At 45.3% G+C, this 18827-nt stretch overlaps 1 protein-coding gene across 5 annotated transcripts in view; it reads left to right on the forward strand.

Moving 5' to 3' along the window:
• The window catches only part of UBASH3B (ubiquitin associated and SH3 domain containing B), a 160284-nt gene that overhangs the window by 131156 nt on the left and 10301 nt on the right, over positions 1 to 18827 (forward strand). For all 5 annotated transcript variants that reach the window (XM_035264899.3, XM_035264897.3, XM_002754519.6 and 2 more), the window contains 6 exons: positions 2820 to 3028; positions 8686 to 8818; positions 10199 to 10319; positions 10958 to 11080; positions 13556 to 13648; positions 15474 to 15618. In XM_035264899.3, the coding sequence (XP_035120790.1) occupies positions 2820 to 3028; positions 8686 to 8818; positions 10199 to 10319; positions 10958 to 11080; positions 13556 to 13648; positions 15474 to 15618 (824 nt within the window). The remainder of the gene's footprint in view (positions 1 to 2819; positions 3029 to 8685; positions 8819 to 10198; positions 10320 to 10957; positions 11081 to 13555; positions 13649 to 15473; positions 15619 to 18827) is intronic.

Genomic DNA, 18827 nt, shown 5'->3' on the forward strand with positions numbered 1-18827 from the left:
ATCTACTCAGGAGGCTGAGGCAGGAGAATTGCCTGAACCCAGGAGGCGGAGGTTGCGGTGAGCCGAGATTGCGCCATTGCACTCCAGCCTGGGTGACAAGCATGAAACTCCGTCTCAAAAAAAAAAAAAAAGAGTTTCTTGCAAGTATAGGTCAGGCACAGTGGCCTGTCCCAGCACTTTGGGAGACCAAGGCGGGTGGATCACCTGAGGTCAGGAGTTCGAAACCAGCCTAGCCAACACAGTGAAACCTCATCTCTACTAAAAAGACAAAAGTTAGCCAGGCGTGGTGGTACCCGCCTGTAGTTTCAGCTACTCAGGAGGCTGAGGCAGGAGAATCACTTGAATCTGGGATGCGGAGGTTGCGGTAAGTCAGGATCATGCCACTGCACTCCAGCCTGGGCGACAGAGCAAGACTCCGTCCCAAAAAAAGACAAAAAGAAGAGTTCTTACAAGTAGATGCCAAACATAAAATAAAAGAATAAGTAGAATGTAGTATAAATTAAGCATATGTTCTCGTATCTCTCAAACTTAGGCTAAGGCTTTGTATCTGCTTTTGGTGAGTGAGAAAGGGCATTGGGGACACGGGTCTCAGTTACGATTTTAGATTTGCTACAATGCCTTAATTCTTTTATTGTTCATTCAGTAAATCAAAGCTACTTATTGTCCAACTTCCCTATGCCTAGGACATATTGTCTCTAACCTTTGCTGTGCCTCAGTTTCCCTGGGGATAACCTAGAGATAGAATGAATACTAACCTCCCCTATGTGGTAGGACAAACGAGGACTTACCTGAAATTGCATTGAGTTTCTTAAGGGAAAGGCACTACTGGGCCAAAGGCATTATTAGCCAAGAGCACGCTGTGCTTGAACATTTAAGGAACACGAGTTTAGGCTTGTTTCCCTATGACTCGGTGCCTTTCTCCACCTTGTCCCAGAAAAAAAGAATGGTCTTTTTCATGGGAAGTCACACATTTAGCTTTGCGGTTTATGAGATTTCACGTGCATTTTTTTTCCCCTTTAAGCTGATTTAACAATCCCGCAGAAAACCTTCCAGGCTTGTTTGGAGAGGTGGCTTGAGTGTGTATGAGGCAGAGGGACAGAGGGTAAGGAGGCAGTCAGAAAGCAGGAAGATCTAGAACTGAAAGATGCTGGAGTCAGAATTAGGGAAACAAACAGCCGCCCTACATAAAAGGAAAATCAGAAATGCAGCGGTACAAACGAGGTCTGTGTACAATCACTCTCATCCTCTGAAAAGTCACCCCTTGACTGGCTCCTTTCTTTAGAGATTTCCAGGAGGAGGTTCTCTCTTTATAACATGTTCTGGCATGTCACTTTGACATCAGTGAGCCTGTTAGTTCGCAGGCCTACCCAGCACCAGGTCCAGGGATCAGGGTCGGCCGAAGGAAGGGCGTGACCTGGGAGATCAGGTGGCCTGGTTCAGTTGAAACAATTATGTCCTTTCGGTGTACAAGGCTGTGTCCTAGGTGTTTTCTTAGATTGTCTCATTCAACTTTTATGGTCTGAAGTGTTATTTTACAGATGAGAAAACTGAAGCTAAAGTTAGAAATATGCAAGTGGAGACCAGAACACTTGGCCTCCAACTAACGTCTTTGAGACTCTAGAAAACGGTGAAAGCTGTTAAAGCTTTCTGTCTTTGTGTCCCTTGTGAAACAAATAAGATAAGAAATATTTTCCTTACTATTGAAGTCTCCTGCTATTAGTAACAAAAAATGGTAAAATAAATGTTTTTTACAGTACCTTCATGCCTGTACCTGTGATGTTTATACCTGCCAGGAAAGGAGGGCAAAAAGAAATAAAGAATAAATAGCCAACTGGCATAGCCTGTGGTTGGTCTGGGGGCTTTTGTTCTCCGTCTAATGGAAGCTGGCTACATACTGATGTAGACACTGATGTCTAGACATTTTTCTTTCAGGGTCTTTGTTAAAACTGCAGGTTTTAAGAAAGCTCCTTGAAGGTAGGGACCTTGTCTGGTTTAAAGAGCTAAATGGGCTGGGCAAGGTGGCTCATACCTGTAATCCCAGCACTTTGGGAGGCCGAGACAGGTAGACCACCTGTGGTCAGGAGTTTGAGACCAGCCTGGCCAACCTGGTAAAACCCCGTCGCTATTAAATACAAAAATTAGCTGGGCGTGGTGGTGGTCGCCTGTAATCCCAGCTACTCAGGAGGCTGAGGCAGAAGAATTCATTTGAACCCAGGAGGAGAGGCTGCAGTGAGCCGAGCCAAGATCATGCCATTGTACTCTAGCCTGGGCAACAAGAGTGAAACTCCATCTCAAAAAATAATAATAACAAATACATAAATAAAGAGCTAAGTTACATGGAAAGGGGAGTACTTCATTCCCCAAGCCTTCCTGAAGGAAAGACATTCTACCTGGCCCATCTGTAACCCCCGTATGGAAGACTGGCTTTCCATGAGCTGCGTTCAAGTGTCTATCATGGTGACGAGCAGATGAAGCAAGGGAAACTGGGTCTAAGTCCATTTATATAGCAGTTGACCAGAGAGCTCCGGGATTTCAGCTCAGTTTCTTAAAACGATACTTGAATCCTGATGGGAAATCTAGACATGCCTGAAGAAAGTGTGGAACCATTTCTAGCACCAGGCATACACACCCGCAATACCCTAGAGAAGTGCTCTCTGATAGGAATTCACATCTACTCAGGGCCTGAAGACCCGAAGGACTCCTGAGCACATCGCCCTCTGGAGGTATGCAGTATTAATGTATAACATACAGTCCTGGCCTTGAGGCACTCAGGAGAATGGTGACTTGTGGGGCTCACTCACCCTCTCTTCTTTTTTCAGACATTACAGGTGATCTACCCCTATACCCCACAAAATGACGACGAGCTGGAGCTGGTCCCTGGGGACTTCATCTTCATGTCTCCAATGGAGCAGACCAGCACCAGTGAGGGTTGGATCTACGGTACGTCCTTAACCACCGGCTGCTCTGGACTCCTGCCTGAGAATTACATTACCAAGGCTGATGAATGCAGCACCTGGATATTTCATGGGTAAGCAGACACAAAGACCTTTATGCCCTTTGAAAAACGTTGCTAAGGCACACTTGATCCTAGATACACAGGGTAGCAGCAAATGGAGTCCATGGGAAGAAGACCCTGTGGGTTCCAGACTTCCAGGAAAGGAGCTGACTTGAGGCATGGGAAAAATGTGAAACGGATTGCTCTGCTTCCCTCTGCCTGCCCCATTTTCTGTAGTTGTCTGCCTGAGTCCTTGATCAGAGACTAACCTGAGGCTGCTTGGGGTCCGTCTCTTCTGGCTGAAGGGTGGCATCATCCCAGTGCTGCATCTTCACTGCTTTACGGTTTTGGCCACCTTGTCCTGGGTCATGACCCAGGGTGGTCTGACTCCCCAAAGCAGCTGGGCAGATTACTACTCTCCCAGCCAGACCAACAGAGAAAGGGCTTTCAAGAGGCTGGAGCCCTATCTGCGTCCCTCATTTGCTAAGTGACCCTGAGCAAGTCCTCAGACAGCCCGTGCATGCCTAGACGACAAAGACCGTGTCTAGGGTAACAGGCAACTGCCAGACTGAAAAAGGGTACTTTTCCCTCCCCTCTGCCAGTCTTCCTTTGGGTAATAGCTTTCCACCCATCCCTCATTACTATTTTGCCCCCATTCCATACTGGTCCCCTGTTCAGTGGCCAACTTTGTCCCAGTAGAGAAAATAGAAACAAAAGGCATCTTTCTTTCTTAGTCGGAGCAGCTCAAAGCCAGCGCTTCCCTGGTACACTTGGGCATCTAGCCAGGGCCTGCATGCTGGTTTGTTTTCCTCCCTCTTATTTCTGCCATGTGGCAACATGGCTGAGAGGCAGAAGCCCGGAGCACCAGCTGCTTGTGGCTAAATTGTTATTATCGCCATAAAGGAGAAGCAGAGAGAGATGATTTCATCAAGTCTCTGCCTGGAAGGAGAAAATAAAGGTCCCCTACCCTAGTGAGCCACGAGCAGACAAACCACAAATCCAAAGATGGGAAAGACTATATTCTCCCTTAATAACCCCACCCAGCAATCCCTTCCTCTCTCTCCCACCCCACCTCCGCCTCAGTCCAGCCCATGAACCTCCAGCATTGGATAACACAAAATTAGAGGTCAAATCTGTCTCATGTTCCCCAAACATTTGCTTTTTCAGAAATGCTTCTAAAGATCAAAATATACAGTTTGGGTTTCCAAAGTCTTCATTTTAATCCCTGTAACAACAAGTAAAGCAAAATATGCATGAATAAACTGAGCACTAAAAGAGTATTTGCCTGACAAAGTGCTTGGAGTCACTGTTTTATCAGATCTCTTTCTTAAAAGTAGGTGTATGGCCGAGTGTGGTGGCTCACGCCTGTAATCCCAACACTTGGGAGGCCAAGGTGGGTGGATCACTTGAGGTCAGGAATTCGAGATCTGCCTGACCAGTATGGTGAAACTCCATCTTTACTAAAAGTAAAAAAAATAGCTCAGTGTGGTGGCACATGCCTGTAGTCCCAGCTACTCGGGAGGCTGAGGCAGGAAAATCACTTAAACCTGGAGGCAGAGGTTGCAGTGAGTGGAGATGGTGCCACTGCACTACAGTCTGGGCAACAGTGAGACTCCATCTCAAAAAAAAAAAAGCGGATGTATGTGAATATGTGAGAAGCTGTGCTGATCTCTTAGAGTTCAGCCCATCCAAACCCACTCTGCCCTAAATTACAGCTCAGGCCATCGTGAACCTGAGTGACATCGGTCAGTGGGTCCCAGGGAGGTCTTTGTGACCTCTTTTATTTGAGAGATTACTAATGATCTTATGTCCCTGAGAACCATGTCTGAAATTGAACTAACAGCTTCCACAGCCACCCTGATCAGAGTGGGGAATAAGTCAGGCATTAGTTCATTGTGATTAAGAATTTGAGATTGGATTCCAGTAGTCTTGGATTTAAGTGAGAACTCTCCCAATTTAACCAGCTGCGGGCCTTGGCCAAGTTGCATTACCTCTCTGAGCCTCTGTTTGCTCATCTGGAAAATGGAACTAACAATTACACTGACCTCATAAGGTCTGTGAAGACTACAATATAGAGCTAGCTTTACATGGTTGAGAGTCTGGTGTATAACAGCAGTGACTATAAAATCGCCATTTGTGGCCGGGTGTGGTGGCTCACACCTGTAAACCCAGCACGTTGAGGCCGAGGTGGGTGGATCAGGAGGTCAGGAGTTCAAGACTGGCCAACAAGGTGAAACCCCATCTCTGCTAAAAATACAAAAATTACCTGGGCATGGTGGCATGCGTGCACCTGTAATCCCAGCTTCTCGGGAAACTGAGGCAGGAGAGTCGCTTGAAACTAGGAGGCAGAGGTAGGAGAATGCCTTGAACCTAGGAGGCAGAGGTTGCAGTGAGTGGAGATCACATCACAGCACTCCAGCCTGGTGACAGAGTGAGACTCCATCTCACAAAAAAAAATCGCCATTTGCATAATGGTGATGATTTTCTTTTTTCTGTCTTGTGTTCCAGTCCTCACCTAGTGTTCGTCAAAGGAAATGTGTCTTCCATAAAAGCGATCCTGTAGATAAACTGCACTTTCCTATCTAACACCAAGGTCAAATGACGCAAGGAGGCAGAGCCCAGTTTCTTTGTAAGACAGACCTTCTCTCACTCCTAACTCAAGATAGGCTTCTGGACGTAGAGCCCCAGGGAGATGTCAAGCATGACCTGGCTGGCATGGTGGGACATTGCCCAGGGGTCAGTGATTTTAACAACGCTCCCTGCCCTGTGCTTCTCAGTTTTCTGAGTCCCTACTAAGGGAATATGTTCTATCCACACTAACTGAAGTGCCTTACTTGGTTCTGAGATATCCTCAGGTGTTTTTCAGTTGATGAAGCGCCCCTGTGTTCTCTGAAGCTGAGTGAGCTGCCTGGCCGCTTGGGCTTAGCACAAGCCTGGCGTGGGGTAGGGAGAAACCAGCTCTCCTGACACTTGAGAGGTTCTGGATGTCAGGCCCGGCTTCCTCCCTCCACTGTTCTGAGCAAGAAGTATCTGACTATTGTCTTACTGGAACTGACAGCTCCACGCTGCCTAAGAGTGAGTCAGGTCCTTTTATTACAATAACAGTTAAGAAGGGAAAGAGGCTGGCATTCATCTTGCCATGGGAGCCGAAGGAGGGAGAGAAGGGATCCTATCAGTATCTTCACAGCTGCAATAAAGTAAAGAAACAGACTTGTACAAGCAAGGTGTCAGCATGATTTTGGGTAGCTAGGCATTTTGAGCCCTGAAGCGTTGATGAGTCAGAAAATAAAACCGGATTTTTTTTTTTTTCCCTGAGACAGAGTCTCAATCTGTTACCCAGGCTGCAGTGCAGTGGTGCAATGTCAGCTCACTGTAACCTCTGCCTCCTGGGTTCAAGTGATTCTCCTGCCTCAGCCCCCCGAGTAACTGGAACCACAGGCATGTGCCACCACACCCAGCTAATTTTTGTATTTTTAGTAGAGATGGGGTTTCACGGTGTTGGCCAGGCTGGTCTCGAACTCCTAACCGCAGTTGATCCACCCGCCTCGGCCTCCCAAAATGCTGGGATTATAGGCCTGAGCCACTGCGCTTGGCCAAACTGGATTTTCTTTAACTGTGTGAAGTTTGGGAGGGTCTCAGTTTAAAATAATACAGAATAGCTGGTCTATTACTCTGTGTGAATGGCATAAGATTTCCTTGGGCTACAGTTACTTAGATTTTACCGTAACGGGCTTCACTTGGCTATACATCAGATGGACTGATGCTGCTTTGTGGAACTGTAGGTTCCTGGGTCCCACCCCGACCTACTAAATCACAGTCTGTGAGGAACAGGACCCCGGCATGAGTACTTTTTTTAAATTCCTCTGCTAATTCTGATATGCACAAGGTCTCAAAGTCAGTTTTTCAGGGCATGAGACTTCTGAGACCTTCATTTATAAGTAGAATAAGTCTATCACTTCTAGTAAAAAGGAGCCACTTCTGAAAGTGAAGGGGGTGCTAAGATAGTTAAAATCACCTAATTTTTTTGGAACAAAAATTTGCTAACAACCAGTTAGCTGTATTGTATTGGTGAATATAAAAAGTTATTTTCAAAAATAAAGTTCTGGGCCAGGCGCAATAGCTCATGCCTGTAATCACAGGATTTTGAGAGGCCGAGCTGGGCAGATCACCTGAGTTCGAGACTAGCCTGGCCAACATGGTGAAACTCCATCTCTACTAAAATTACAAAAATTAGCTGAGCTTGGTGACATGCGCCTGTAATCCCAGCTACTCGAGAGGCTGAGGCAGGAAAATCACTTAAACCTGGGGGGCGGCAGTTGCAGTGAACAGAGATCACATCATTGCACTTTAGCCTGGGCGACAAGAGTGACACTCGGTCTCTAAAGTAAAATAAAATAAAATTCTGATAATACAGTGTTAAAAGAGAATAATCCAGAACAGGTGGTGGCCTAGATAGGTTGCTGGGTTAACAGATACAAGCCAGGAGTATATGGAGCAAACTGGGATGGACGGCTACTCAGATTGTAAAGAAGCAAGAAATCTACAGATTTAAATGTTCCCCCTGGACTCAGCTCAGTGATTCCAGAGATGTTCATTGGATTCGCCTAACAACCGTATTTAAATTGCAATGTTTATTAGATAAAGCTTTGTGGAAGTCTTACTATTCACAGTCATTTAAGCTTGGCAGGTTTTGACTGTCTTCCTTTCAGCAAGACCTCTTTTGGGCTTCTGTAGTTAGAGTGTTACACTCAGAAATGAGAGTTCTTGGCTCACAGCCCTAAACATCTGGTGAGAATAGTCTTCTCTGAAATAATTCTGTTTGTGATCATCCTGTTGGAGGTGTTACTGTGGTGGAGATAGGGTTTGGAGGCTGAAGAGCGTAGAATAGGGGACCGTGGCCACCAAGTTTCCTTGACCGTTAGGAGCCACTGGCTAAGTGGTGGAGATGGTTGAAAATACTCGCCTATCGTTCTTCACTTCAGATGGAAATTACTGCTGGAAATATTAAAGGCAACGGGAATCGTAGATTTTTTTTGAACCGGAAAAATAACTGCAAACAAATAATTGATACATCATTATTCTTGAAATTGTCTTTGACACCAACCATGTGTGGCACAAAATCACTGCGACCCATCCCTGCCCAGAGGAATGAATGTATCTGTTCTCAGTGCAGAAACCCATCTACCTGTAATTAATTAATTACTTTTTATTTTTATTTCATTTGAGACAGGGTTTCACTCTCACCCAGGCTGGAGTGCAGTGGTGCAATCTTGGCTCACTGCAACCTCCGCCTCCCAAGTTCAAGCGATTCTCATACCTCAGACTCCTGAGTAGTTGGGACTACAGGCACGTACCACCACACCCATTTAATTTTTTGTATTTTGAGTAGAGATGGGGTTTCGCCATGTTGGCCAGGCTGGTCTCAAACTCCTGACCTCAAGTGATCTCCCTGCCTCAGCCTCCCAAAGTGCTGGGATTACAGGTGTGGGTTACCACACCCAGCCTACCTCTAATATATTAACTGCAAGACTTCAGTATAAAACAAGATGTTCCTCCCTTAGGAATGGGGCCGCCTTGCTCAGCTTCCGCCATTGCACTGCCCACAGAGGGCTTTGAGTTAATTCCCACATTCCTCTTGAGCCGGAGAGGAAGTGCTGATGACTCCTGACCTTCCTTATCTTCCTCTGCAGTTCTTACTCAATCTTAAACACATCGTCTTCCAACTCTCTCACATTTGGGGATGGAGTATTGGAGAGGCGGCCGTATGAGGACCAGGGGCTCGGAGAGACGACTCCTCTTACTATCATTTGCCAGCCCATGCAGGTAAGGCTGAGAATCTATTTATTAAGTATGAGGCATTGCCCTTGCTGTCCCCAAAGGTTCCGTGATCTCCTGGGAAGAAAGTACACCAAATTAGAAAAGATATACAAAAATTCAAGGCTAGGAAGAATCAGATGAGCAGTACTGATAGTGACTTCCAGCAGTTAAACCTAGGCTCATAAGAAAGGTCGTTCCACAGAGAAAGGAGGAGATTTTAGCTCTTAAGTAGAAATAATGCCCATAGTTTTATCTGTTTTGCAGGTTGTTACAAAGATTAAAGAAAATAATAATCTTGCTTAGGCACAAAAGAAAAAAGAGAGAATAAGGTTAAAAAGAAAATAATAAAATAGGGCTCTTAGCACAATAGTTGGCATATAATGAGTGCTCAGTATGTGTTACCTTTTTCAAGAAAGGTTGGAGATGGAGGGAGTGGGGGAGTAGTTGCTGGAATCGTGCAAATAGAGGCAAGTTGAAAGTTCAGGCATGTTGAGGATTAAGGCAGTAGACCATTGTGGCTCGAGCCCAGGATTTAAATTAAGGAACAATAGGAAAAGAAGTGGGAGGGATCGTGCCATCATTCCACATATTAATGTTGTCAGGGCAACTAGGAGCAAATGTGAAGTGCTGGGCAGTGCTAAGGAAACTGGAAAAGCTGACTGTGTCAGAAAGAAGGAATGTAAGAACATCTGTAAGCTTCCATCCAGCAGTTATAGAAGCCAGAGTCATTTGGACGTGCCTTTGACTAGATTTGCCTATGTCATCACCCAGAGGTAGCAGCTGCCTCATTTTGGGGGTCACCAATGTACATACAGTCAGACCAGAAGAGCCTACACAGTGATTAGAATAGGAAAACAGGGCCTCATTGCTGGAGTGGACCGTGAGGACCATGTGGTCTGGCCACACAGTTCAGAGAAGAGGTGGACACATTTGCGATCATAGACGTATTCACTCCCTGAAAAAGCTGATGAGTCACCCCTTTTGGGTAGGAAGGTGTCTCATTAGATGGCTATCTTGACATGAATAGTTAGTTTTAGCTCTGAGCTGTAACTTAAAGTGGACGTCATGTTTTAGTAATGGCCAAATGCTATTCCTAAAAGAGCAGCAGTAGCAACAATAATGCCTTTTTCATAACTTCTCTTATTTTATGAAGCACATGCAATTTATCTCATTTGAGCCTCAAAGTAGCTTATGAGGTCTGTAGGATAAGTCTTACTGTCCTTACTGTACGAACATGCCAGCCTCAATCCAAGGCAGTTAAGAGGTTTGTCCAAGTCATATTTTGGCAGAACTTTGGTAGTAGAGCTCAGCTCACCTGGCACCTGACTCCAAGATATGTCCACTTTGCCATGTGTGTCTTCACTCATGGCCTTTCTTTCTCTGCAGCCTCTAAGGGTCAACAGCCAGCCCGGCCCCCAAAAGCGATGCCTCTTTGTATGTCGGCATGGTGAGAGGATGGACGTTGTGTTTGGGAAGTACTGGCTGTCCCAGTGTTTTGATGCCAAAGGTGAGTTGTTGGTGGGCCTGCTCAGCACGGGCATACCCATAGTGGCCTCTAGGGGGCACAGTCAAGCTACAGTTATCCAGACGGGGTCATTTATAGTTCTGTATGCTATAGAAAATGTCTGTCATCCTTAAGTCCCTCCTGATTGTCTTGAGCTTTAGGGAAGAAGTAGTGTTCTTGTCCCATTCTATAAACTTGGATACCAGGGACCAAAGATGACGGATGTCTGGCCCAAGGGCATATGGCAAAGTCGGCAGCAGAAACATATCCTGATCCTATGGCCAGAGCGAGCCAACGAGCCGTGAAATCTTGTTGGCTTGCTGGGTTCCATTTTCATTTGAATGGCATTTTACGAGACGGAGGCTTGCAGAACCAGGGAATTTCACCTGCCTTAGATTGCCTGGTTAATACGTCCACTGAGAAACTATCTCATGTCACTTTTGTCAGTAGAATGGAAGAGTGGATTCCAAGTCACTTTATGAAACAAAATGTCAGCCTCGATATTTTCCATCAGCTCCAGAGAGCTCATTGTCATCTCTTTGGCCAAGAAGGAATGGGGGTGGAGAGTGTCAGGATCAGTAAGGGAGTCCAAAGTAAACAAGATATTTATGTATCCTCTGTCTAACCTCTTTATTTTTCAGGCCGCTACATACGCACCAACCTGAACATGCCTCATAGTTTACCTCAGCGGAGTGGTGGTTTCCGAGATTACGAGAAAGATGCTCCCATCACTGTATTTGGATGCATGCAGGCGAGACTAGTGGGTAAGTACCCTGGGTGACTGCACTCCAGGCATTTATTGCCTTCTGCAAAACACTGGTACCAGGGATATGCAGGATGCTTCCTGGGGGTTTCTATAACTTTCCTACAAGCAATATATTTCCTCAATTCAAAAGGAACTTATTATACAACCATTAAGTCTAGGATGCTGTGTTCAGCCCTAGGTTGGTTGACCACAGTGAACGAGGTGTGGTCCTTATTGAGGAGCACGCGATCAAGTCATGGGGAAGGTCAGGGTTAGGTTACTTTGCTCACTGTTGGATGTAGCAGACAGGTCAGCCTCTAGTTCAGGACAGCAGCATTTGCCCACATGGCTGTGGGAAGAGGACAAGAGTGAAGAAGAGGTGTTGGGTACCAGCACAAGTCCCGTACGTGGGTGCCCTTAGACCTGGCGGTGACAAGGGATTGAGAAAAGGAAATAAAGACAGAGACGCAAGAGTAGAATTTACAGCGTGGGTCTAGGGGACCAGCGCAAGTGTGGGAATTACATTGGCTGTGAGCTCTGGGCTCCAAACACTTTTATTATGAGCATAATCCCGTTGATCTTATGGGCATGGAAGGGAAGGGTGAAGGGGTAGGGAAGACTGGGGGGAAGAGCACTTGAGATCCTTCTAAGACATGCTAAACTAGTGCTCTGAGCATTTAACAGCACTTGAAATCCTTCTAAGACATGCTGAACTAGTACTCTCTTGGAGTTATACTGGAGTGTATCACCAATTGTTATAAACAGGTTTTAACAGGATGCTGTTGCATCAGAAGTAATAGCAGATGAGGAACCACTGGCTCTGACCACACCCAATGCATCAAGGGTGTTTTCGAGCAATTAAAGTCACTCCATATTCTGAGAACCTAGGCAGAACCCAAGGCGTTCCGTGATCTCTGCCCTGCAAGGCTTTTCTCCTCCTTGCCAGCTCCCATCTGCAAAGACTCTCTCCGGTCTTGTGAGCAGAGGTTACCTCCCTTCTCAGAGATCTTTGCATAAGCCCTCTTTATGAGGCACTCATGCAGTCCCATGTTGAGAAGGCATTCGTGGGACCCGAGCAGTACTGCCTGCTCTACAGCCACCCTTCAGTGTTCCCCGGTGTTACTGAGCTCTCGGATGGTCTTTACCTTAGACCTCCTGTTGCCGTTTGATTTATAATTAACTGTACCAATAATATAGTTTAGTTCAGTGTATGAACTTCAGTGTACTCTGAGCCAAGCAAGCTTATAATTATTTAGCTAGAATTAACACAGGTCTCCCCCTGGCCATCTTGACCCACAAAGAGGGACCCTGCAGTTGCTGAATTTATAGAGGCCAACTGATCCTTTGAAGATGCCCAGTTCTTTGCAAGCCCAGTCCATGACTGCCCCAGGGAGCTGGTACTTTCCTGTCCAGTCACTTAGCAGATATTGAGTGATCACTTACTTTGTGCAAGGTATTGGACTAGATGTTGGGAACCCAAGTGTGAGTCAGGGAAACAAACTTATGTGTGGATAAATATCATACAATATGATATACATAGAGCTATGCAAAGACACAGAGTATTATGGGAACACAAAAAGACATCTAAGAGAAGAGGTAAGCTGGGAGCTGAACTGGAAGTTAGCTGGGCAAAGAAGGAGCAGGGTGAGGAAAGGGCATTCTCAGTGGAAAGGACCACATCAACAGTCTTAGACTTGAGAAACAGCCTCAGGAATGCAGGGGAATAAAGCCTCTTGTTTCTAGAGTATACATTGTAAGGCAAAGCAGAGATGGGTCTGGCAAGATGGATAAAGGCAAGTTCATGGAACACCTTGGCTACCATATTAAGGTGTTTGGATTTAATCCAGTAGACAAAGCAACTGAATTCTAGGCCAGGTGTGGTGGTTCTCACCTATGATCTGGCACTTTGAGAGGCTGAGGCAGGAGGATTGCTTGAGACCTGGATTTCGAGGCTACAGTGCACTATGATCACACCCCTGCACTCTAGCCTGAACAACAGAGCAAAACCCTATCTCTAAAAATTAAATTAGTAATAATAATTTTTTTAAAGAAGTGGATTTTATAAGGATAGCATTAAAGTATGAGGTGTTGGGATTTATCTCTGGTGTCTAAGAATATGACATGATGAGATTTTGGTTAGCAAAGAATAAAATTAAAACAAGACCTCATTTTCATAAAATAAATCCTCTGTCACAAACTTGAAGCCAGAGTATTGTCCTGTTTCTAAATATTTCCTAGCTAAAGGCTTTAACACTTGTTAGCACCAGAGAGAAGGGAAAGAAAAGACAAGAAGGGCTCTGTCGCTTGCTCTCATAGGAACACTGATGAGGGGTTTTGTTAGAAACAAACAAAGCCTGAAAATACGGGCTCTGTGCGAGCCCCAGCTAGGAAAGAGGGGCTTACAGGGCTTACTACTCAGCACCCTCTCACATTGCCAGTTGAAGTGAGACTGGGTAAATCCATCAGACTGATTCTTTTGTGGCTTTCTTTGCAGGTGAAGCCTTATTAGAGAGCAATACCATTATCGACCATGTCTATTGCTCCCCTTCCCTTCGCTGCGTTCAGACTGCACACAATATCTTGAAAGGTAGGACTTGCAGGTTGACAAAAACAAGTAGTCCATCTCTCTGCCTCTAGGCAGCCCCACACGTAACTTATCTTAGAGTCACGGGACATTCGCCAATGGAAAGCTTTGAATCTGGAATGAAGGGAGGATTCTTTCAGAAGGCAATCTTTGCACAAGTCACAAAAACATATTCTGGCAGCCTAAGCCAAATAAAAGGAATTATACTAATAACATTTTTCTTGAGAATTTAAAGCACTCGTGGATGACTCTCAGGCTTGCAAAATGTTTAGCTTACAGAGTGTGATCCTTTCTTTACGCTTAATAGTCAAATAACTCCTGCTTTGGTATGTTGTTTGCCTCCTGTTTACAGTGCTCTTGGGGGTCTGACATCTTTATCATCTTTTTTTCTTTACTTAATTAAAAAGACTTTAAAAGCAACATTGCTACCAAAATACTCAACTTTCACCCTAAAATCTATGGAAGTGTGAGTTACAGGTATTTCCATTCTCATTTCATGGGAAGGAAAACTAAAAGGAACAGGGTTAGACTGTTTACTTCTATCAAAGAAATGAATCAGCCGGAAATAAACAAGCCAACAAAGAATTTGACAAAGAAAAAATTCTATCCTTTAACCTTAAGTAAACCTCTTCACTACCAGAAGGCATTTATGTATTAAATTTGCACAGAACAACTGGACTACATGCGATAGAAAGATAACTAAGCAGGGAGCAGGGACCATTCCTAGGAGACCAGTTACACTCTAGTAAAACGGAAGACTGCTGCACTGCTACTAGTAAATGTTCAGCATTAGATTTTCTGATAGAGAAAATGAATAATTTACATGATACTCAATTACGACGTGAGCTATTATAGAGTAGTGGATACTATCTGAAGTTTCTTGGTAAGACCATCATGGAATTTGCTTTAGAAAGAGGAATTGGCCGGGCGCGGTGGCTCATGCCTGTAATCCCAACACTTTGGGAGGCCGAGGCGGGTGGATCGCGAGGTCAACAGATCGAGACCATCCTGGTCAACATGGTGAAACCCCGTCTCTACTAAAAATTACAAAAAATTAGCTGGGCACGGTGGCGCGTGCCTGTAATCCCAGCTACTCAGGAGGCTGAGGCAGGAGAATTGCCTGAACCCAGGAGGCGGAGGTTGCGGTGAGCCGAGATCGCGCCATTGCACTCCAGCCTGGGTAACAAGAGCGAAACTCCGTCTCAAAAAAAAAAAAAAAAAAAAGAGGAATTATGATAGTCATATAATTGAATCAATTTTCCTTTTTTGAGACAGCCTCTGGCTCTGTTGCCCAGGCTGGAGTGCAGTGGCACAGTCTTGGCTTACGACAACTTCTGCCTCTGGCGTTCAAGTGATTCTCCACCTCAGCCTCCTGAGGCGCTGGAACCACAAGTGCATGATATCACACCCGGCTAATTTTTGTGTTTTTGGTAGAGGTGGGATTTCACCATGTTGGCCAGGCTGGTCTGAACTCCTGACCTCAAGTGATCTGCCTGCCTTGGCCTCCCAAAGTGCTAGGATTACAGGCTTGAGCCATAGCACCCAGCCTTAAATAAATTACAAGGATAATGACTTGTGGCTTTTTTCCTTAAGTTAGATAGGACTTAAAGCCGGCATACATCCTGGCAGTATGGCAAGAGTATTAAACTCATGTGTTAATAATGCACAAAAATTAAAAACCCTTGTCCAAATCCACGTGCTTCCACTTCTGGTTAGCTATATATAACAGCCAGTAGGAAAGAGAATCGCTTATGTATCAGTTTTATAACAAATTGGCCTGAGAATATAGAAGCACTTCCTTCATCTTCACCGTATTTTACCCCTAAAGGTTTACAACAAGAAAATCACTTGAAGATCCGTGTAGAGCCGGGCTTATTTGAGTGGACAAAATGGGTTGCTGGGAACACATTACCTGCATGGATACCTCCATCAGACTTAGCTGCAGCCAACCTGAGTGTTGATACAACCTACAGGTAAGCCTTGGAAACTGCTGCTTACTGAGGCCAGTGTGGAAGTGCTTTCCGCACTAGCTCTAGGCCAGCTTCAGGAAGGAGACGGCTAGACGTCACCTACAGGCAGTTGTCCATAGTGGTAGAAATCAAGCTATGATTTTAGAAATCAAAACTGGAGAAAAGCCAGCATTTGTTTTCATATTTGGCATTCGTGTGGATTAGATTCTCCAGCGTCAGCCCCGTGTTGGATTTTTCTGACTTTATTATACTATTTCAGTGTAATAAAGCCATTTTGCATTCTAGCAATAAGCACCAGCTAGTGCTGTTGCAGTTGAGAAGATTGGAGTGATAAGGAAGAGGATGATGTCTTGTCTTAGATTTTTTTACATTTAGTTTTTCAAAGCATTTTTAAACATCTGTGTTGTCTTTATTTATTGTTGCTACATCCCCAGAATGTAGGTTAGCCATTTTTATACAGGAGAGAGTTCAAAAGGCTTGCCTAAAGGTATATGTGCATTTAGTGATCACACATGACAATAATAATAATAACCTTTCTTCATCATTTTCCACGTGCCAAGCACCGTGCAGTCTGCTGTGCAGTCATCTCATTCCTGTTCCTTTCTTTTTTCCATTAAACCCAACTGTGCTGGGATTTTAAAAAGTATTTGTAGATTGCTTACAGGTGAATAATCCACATGTACACAATTAAGAATTAATCAGGCCAGGCCTGGTAGCTCACGCCTGTAATCCAAGCACTTTGGAGGCCAAGGCGGGCGGATCACCTGAGGTCGGGAGTTCAAGACCAGCCTGACCAACGCGGTGAAGCTTCACCTTTTAAAAAAGAAAAAAAAAAGAATCAGTCAATAATAATATAGTTACATTAACTATCGAAAGTCTACTCTGGCATTCGTAAAAATCTCTTTGAGAAGGAGCAGATAGTCACAACCAGTATAATAGGGAATTAAGCTCATATTTCTTTTTTTTAAGGCTAATCAAGTGAAGCAGTGGGAAGGGAGAAGGAACAAAGAAATCTGTAACTGGTTGTGATCAGTTAGTTGTAAGCCCCACTGCACTCGGGCCAGTCAGCTCACATTTCTTAAGGCAGAGTTTGTAACAAGTGGTCAATATAAGCAGAACTTTCTTACTTGTGATACCTGTTGACTTTTCATTTGAAATACCTACCAGAACCACAAATAAAGCAACGTGCATTTCTGGCTAAGGTAATAGAGAATATCTTCTTTTTCCATACTCATTTTTTTCTTCTCAGCAAATAAGACCTCAGATAACCCTATTAACTAGTTACGTGCTGCTGCTTCTTGTCTTAAAGGAATTGGCACTCCTCAAAAATAAAATTAGATCGATCAACAGAATCCCCTACTAATGCACTTCATTCACATTTTGTTCTGTCCCCTCTCTGGCCACTGTTCTGCTGTTCTTTGCAGGGAATTAGCAATAAATCGTTGTCCCCATCCAAAAGCCACCATCCCTTTGGCCTGGAAAGAGGGGAGTTTCCACCAACATCGGTGAAATGACTTTCGTCATTCACCACCAGCCCCATCCAGACCAACTTGGGTCAACTATGTCTTTGATATTTCCTTTAGGTATGTTCTGCCATCCCTCCCAAGCTGCCTTTCAAGGGTCTCCAGAATCATTCTAGCTGAGCCTGTCAATGTACACTCAGATACACACCCCACCAGCAGTGTGAGCAGAAAGATGAATGTCGGGAACTTGGGATCAGGACACAGTCCTTATTCCAGATTGCCTTTCCCTCTCCAGCAAATCAGAGTTCAAACCAACCATTGTCTGCTTGGTGAGGGAATCGGGGGAGGAAATGGAGCCTCTAATTTGAAAAACTCAGTTGAGAAAACCAAAGTTTAAGCATGTGAAAGAGACAGCCCTGGAGCCTAATTCCCTATGAAATTAATGACACCAAATGCACAGGCCTTTGGAGGCAAGTAAGTGGTGCCCAAATGATTGAGGATACGTGGTGACAGGCAGAAGGGCAAGCCCTGAGAGCCAGGGTAGTGTGAGTCAGGCAGGCTCTGCCGAAAGAGCCCTCTCACCTTGCAGCAGGGATAGGAAGAGAACAGGAGGGAGGTGGGACTGAAAGCCAAGTCACGGAAGCTAACCAGGCTGGTGACTGATAGCAAAGCACCATCTACAGGCAGCAAGACCAAGGGCCTGGGGTCTTAAAAAGCAACCCCAGCCTTCAGGATTTGAGCCAGAGGAGCAAGGCAGAAAAAACAAAATCCACACCAGCTGGGTGGGGCTGCAGAACAGGGCTGTGACTCAGAAGACAGGGGATTAGGGGAGGGCGTGGATCTGGAGCATTAGAGGGGAAACAAATCAAACTTTGGTGTGAGGCTTAAAGCAGAGGCCTGTGCTTACAACCTGGATCGCGGCAAGAGAATATCTGGGGGAGGGTACTGTCCCCGAGACACCATCTGACTTCCAGAGCACTGCATTGCCAGGTTGAGTGGCTGGCAGGAAGGCCACCTGACTCCAAGGACAGTACGGGCCCTACAGGTGTGGCTAGCAGCAGGGCACATCCTGCTGACAGGGGTGAGGAAGCTTTGACTCAGGCCAAGCCCATCATGGCTGGTCAGACACTGGACACTATTTCTGGCTAAGGTAATAGAGAATATCTTCACAGGCCTCACTTGAAGGTGCTGGGAGAAGCCATAGGCAAGAACTGATCAGGAGGAACCAACTCCCAGCATGTATCCTGTTCTTCACCTACATAGATCTCACAGATTACAACCTCGTCTCACACTTGAAATGACTCCCTGGGCCATACAATGTGGTCTTTTGTCACTGTGGGGAAGAGACGGGCCTGGGAGATCAGGTGACATAAATGGTGATGGAACTGGGTGTGAGGTGGGGATGGGGAGAGAAAAAAGAGGAGAAGAGTTTCTCCAGAACAGTGAGGTACAGCCCTAACAAGTGGTGATTCAGGTCTCTACCTATCCCCCAGGGTGTTGTGAGACTCAGAAGGCTGTTTCCTAGGAGAAACATGCATGTTGAGAGAATGCAGGATAAGGGCAAGTTTCCTTCAAGTGGAATGGCATTCTTCCTCTCTGGGCAGAAAGCCCATGCGCACAGATGGGCAGGCTTAACAAGGACATGGTCAGAAGCTGTATGTAGAGGATGGGCTCACCTAGACCCAAATTCAAACCCAGGTTCTAAGAGTTGAATACAGTATTACTGTAGGCAGGTCAGCCGCAGCCTTT

This window comes from Callithrix jacchus, chromosome 10, assembly GCF_049354715.1.
Source record: "Callithrix jacchus isolate 240 chromosome 10, calJac240_pri, whole genome shotgun sequence".
NCBI classification, from domain to species: Eukaryota; Metazoa; Chordata; class Mammalia; order Primates; family Cebidae; genus Callithrix; species Callithrix jacchus.